General features: G+C 33.3%; 2 protein-coding genes across 9 annotated transcripts in view; both read left to right on the top strand.

The window, feature by feature from the left end:
• The window catches only part of LOC109541685 (voltage-gated potassium channel subunit beta-2), a 36,089-nt gene extending 32,613 nt beyond the window's left edge, over positions 1-3,476 (top strand). For all 8 annotated transcript variants that reach the window (XM_048662402.1, XM_019910598.2, XM_019910607.2 and 5 more), the window contains one exon: positions 563-3,476. The gene's annotated coding sequence lies outside the window, so the exon portion shown is untranslated. The remainder of the gene's footprint in view (positions 1-562) is intronic.
• A 3-nt stretch (positions 3,477-3,479) lies between these two features.
• Positions 3,480-3,692, top strand: part of LOC125502979 (cytoplasmic aconitate hydratase-like) — a 1,659-nt gene continuing 1,446 nt past the window's right edge. The window contains exon 1 of the mRNA XM_048662613.1: positions 3,480-3,581. Coding sequence (XP_048518570.1) covers positions 3,480-3,581 — 102 coding nt within the window. The remainder of the gene's footprint in view (positions 3,582-3,692) is intronic.

Genomic DNA, 3,692 nt, shown 5'->3' with positions numbered 1-3,692 from the left:
AAGTGTGTCGCAGGATACCCTCTAGGTGATAGTTCTTGATTACTTTTTGATAAATAATTCGTTCTTATTGCAAAATAGGAGCACTATTTATCAATTTGTAATAAAAGACATAAGGAAGTTCTGTCTTTTTTAAAGACAAAAATTTTTGAGGCGAAATGCCCAAAAAAAAGTTTGTAAAAAATGAATCCGCCTCAACAATATAGAACTTATCTACAAATAAAACTATGTCTTGAAAAACTTAATGAGTTTCAAATTTCTCAACCGATTTCAATTTTGAAAAATTAGGTGTTTACGGAAAATTACTCGCTTGAGAACGACTTTTCAATGATCCAAATCGGGGTCGTATTATTAGTTAATTATTTAGTCATACTGAAGGATCTGATGATCTGTTATTATCATTATATGGTGTATAATCTTTACTACCATACAAAGTATTTATTTTTTTTAATTGTCTATGAAATTAGAAAAATTATTCCCATGACGCCCCCTCTGAACCCGCCCTTGCGCCCTTGGATTTATGGTAATTTTCAGATAGATATAATAAGATGTTTGACATTTTCAGTGGCCAGGGCGGCACGAGCAATGCGGAAAGTCCCAAAGACGACATCAGCAATGCTGACACGGAGACAAAGGATAGTCAGAAACTGCCGTTCTGCGAGATTCAGTGACAAAAGGTGAGCGAGTTTGTGAAAACTCGTAAAAGCAAAACGCCGGACGAAAAACCCATTAAGGAGAAGGTGCGCTGGTCATACAGTCCGGAGGAGGGCCCCAAGTGCACCACTGAGCCCTTTATTTCCAAGAAAAAGGAGAAAAAGGCGGTCACACCGGTTAACGTGTAGAGTTACTAGAGATTAATTTGATTGTTAGTTTTGACGGTAACGGAACTGATTTGGAAAGAGTACCGAATGCAGAAAATATTTCAATATTATTGCATGGTTGAGGTAACTATCTCTTATATTTCGTTCGTTGAATCTTTAGTTCTAGGAGATCAGATATATTCGCGACAATATCTGAACGTTTGGAAAAATGAAAGCAATACTTCGAATATCGTTTCTTGAAAGTAATTTTATCTTAACGGGACTTGAATGAAAATGCGAAATCTATAAATGCAATGATATTATGAACCACTGTGCTACTTCTACTCTAAGGGGATTCATACGAAATAGATCATCTACCTATTTAGAGGAATCGTTAAATCAAAATGAAAGCTGTGACGTACTTTCTGTGGTACTTGTATAGACTTAGCGTAGGTTTTTTTAGTAGGAAGATCCATATGTTGCACATTGATTGGACGCAGCTTTGTTAATTCCTATTCAATTGTACAGGGTGTTTCCTCATAAGTTGACACCCCCCTAGATCGTTTATATAAAAAAACTTGTGAAACTGACCAACACAAAAGTTGTTCAAGTTTACTCAAATTTTTTAAATGTCAATTTAAAATAAAGTATGAAACACGGACATGTCAAATTTGACAGAATTTTTTTTTGAAATAAACTTCCCACATATTTTTAGACACGCCAGTAGGATTTTTTATCCCAATTTCAAAAATATATATTTTTTCTATATTTCCATTAGCCGTTTTTCCTATATTACGTTTAAAAAATTATAAATAGTCACAAATGAAAGTAGCCTTGAAATGCGACAAGGCGCTCCCACCACCCCATGACGTTCGCCTGGTAACACTTTTTTAATGAAAATGTTGATATCTGAATTGGACGAGCGGGTCCGATCCAATAGCCTCCAAAGAGCCCCGACCTGACGCCTCTCGATTCTTTTCCCTGGGGTTATTTAAAGAAGTAGAGACTCTAGTGAGACGATTTGAACTAGTGGATGCAATTCACGATATTAATATTAATCAAAACTAATATATGGAAAACGTTATAGATAAAATTGAAGTCGATTGTAGAGCGTCTGACGTTAAACGGAGTTCAGATACAAAATCAGTTATTTTAGTGATTATGTTTTTATTGATCTATTTGTGTTGAAATTTATAGTAGCAATAAAATCCGTTATGTTCTCTTTCAATAGTGTTTTGTTCCATTTCAGGCTACTATAATTTGTTTCTATTTAAAATGTTTAAAACATAATACAGAAAAAAACGGCTAATACAAATCTAGGCAATATATATATTTATGAAATCAGGAACGAAAATCCAATAGACCTGTGCAAAAATATACAGGGTGTTTCTTTAAAAAAACATACTTTATGTCAAATGTTGACATTTCCGTGTTTTATATTTGTATTTTAATATCAAATTAAAAAAATTTTTAGTAAAATCAAACAACTTCTGTGTTGATCACTTTCACAATTTATTTGAAATAAACGATCCAGAAGGGGCGTAAACTTATGCGAAAACATCCTGTACTTCGTATGAATACTCTTAACCAACTTGTTGAACGTAACTTTACGAAAATCCTTAGGACAAATTTGAACTGTTGTTAAAATTGGTAAGCGGCGAGTACTTAGGTATTACCACGTTACAGGCATCGTGGAAACAAGGCTCTTATTGTGATAGTATTTATCTTTAATTGTTCAATACATTGCCCTTTCTAATATGTATCTTCTTCGGCATTTTAGATGTACAAGTATTTATTGGATAATGTATTCAGACGGATTGATTTCTACTAAATAGATACCTAATGGTTAAGTTTAGTCTTCTGCCTTCTGAGCCGCCAACGTTTAGTAACAAATTATGCCGGTAGTCCTGGCATTAGAATTGTGCACAACTTCTAGTGATATTATATAATAAGTATTGGACAATTTACTATTAACACCGAGCAATTGGTGTGTTACACAGAGTTTACGGAAATAACGGCGTAATTGCAGAGGCTAAAAATTATGTTACCCAGTAATCACATGTGCGATTTTCTCAAGATGACGTTACTATCACGTCAGTGTCAGAGACGTATAAACGTATAGACAGTGACAGCTGCCAACTACGTTTAAAGATGCATTTTATTTACCCTCTAATCGTGTATTGCCTCAAAACAAGATTTTATATCCTATCGAGAGGAAGTAGGACCTTTTTTACTGAAAAGTATTTCCGGTTCGATAATTTAATTTTTCTATTGCAATTAAATGGAGTTACAAAGTACTGAAAATTACTTCTTCAAAGTTCAGTTTTCAAGAAATGTAAATGCCTATAGCAAGCAATTTTGGAATATTTGTGTAAAATTTGGCGTATTATTCTAGTCTAAAGAATAATCTTCTAAAATATGCCAATTTACTCACACGTCGTTATTTCCGCACAACCTGTATAGTTATTTTTTACATTTACTAATTATCGGTAATTCAAAATGTAAAAAACTTATCAGTCGTTGTCTCGATTCTATTTTATGCTTTCAAGTAGAGCTTGGAAATCGCTTTTTAAATCTAATAGATTTATTGCCGAGTTAGTGCAAGACAACTTCTTACAAAAATCGTTTTAAATTAAAACCTGTAAGCAATTATGAGTAAAACTATATTTCGCTGTTTTGGAAATGTGTAAAAATGTAAACTTTTATCTATACACCAAGCGTACCGGTACCGAACTGATCGAAAACACCACCATTAAAATTATTGTCGTTAAATGGTCGGTGCCGGTTCGTCAAATTTGATCTGTGACCAATTTCTACTCAGAAATAATGTCATTCTTTATATTTAGGATATATTACCATATAAAACGAATTGAACACACGTCTTCTTATAAAATA

Source organism: Dendroctonus ponderosae, unplaced genomic scaffold, assembly GCF_020466585.1.
Source record: "Dendroctonus ponderosae isolate FM_Combo_2020 unplaced genomic scaffold, Dpon_F_20191213v2 Dpon_F_20191213_11, whole genome shotgun sequence".
NCBI lineage: Eukaryota > Metazoa > Arthropoda > Insecta > Coleoptera > Curculionidae > Dendroctonus > Dendroctonus ponderosae.
This window is presented reverse-complemented; position numbering and strand designations above follow the sequence as displayed.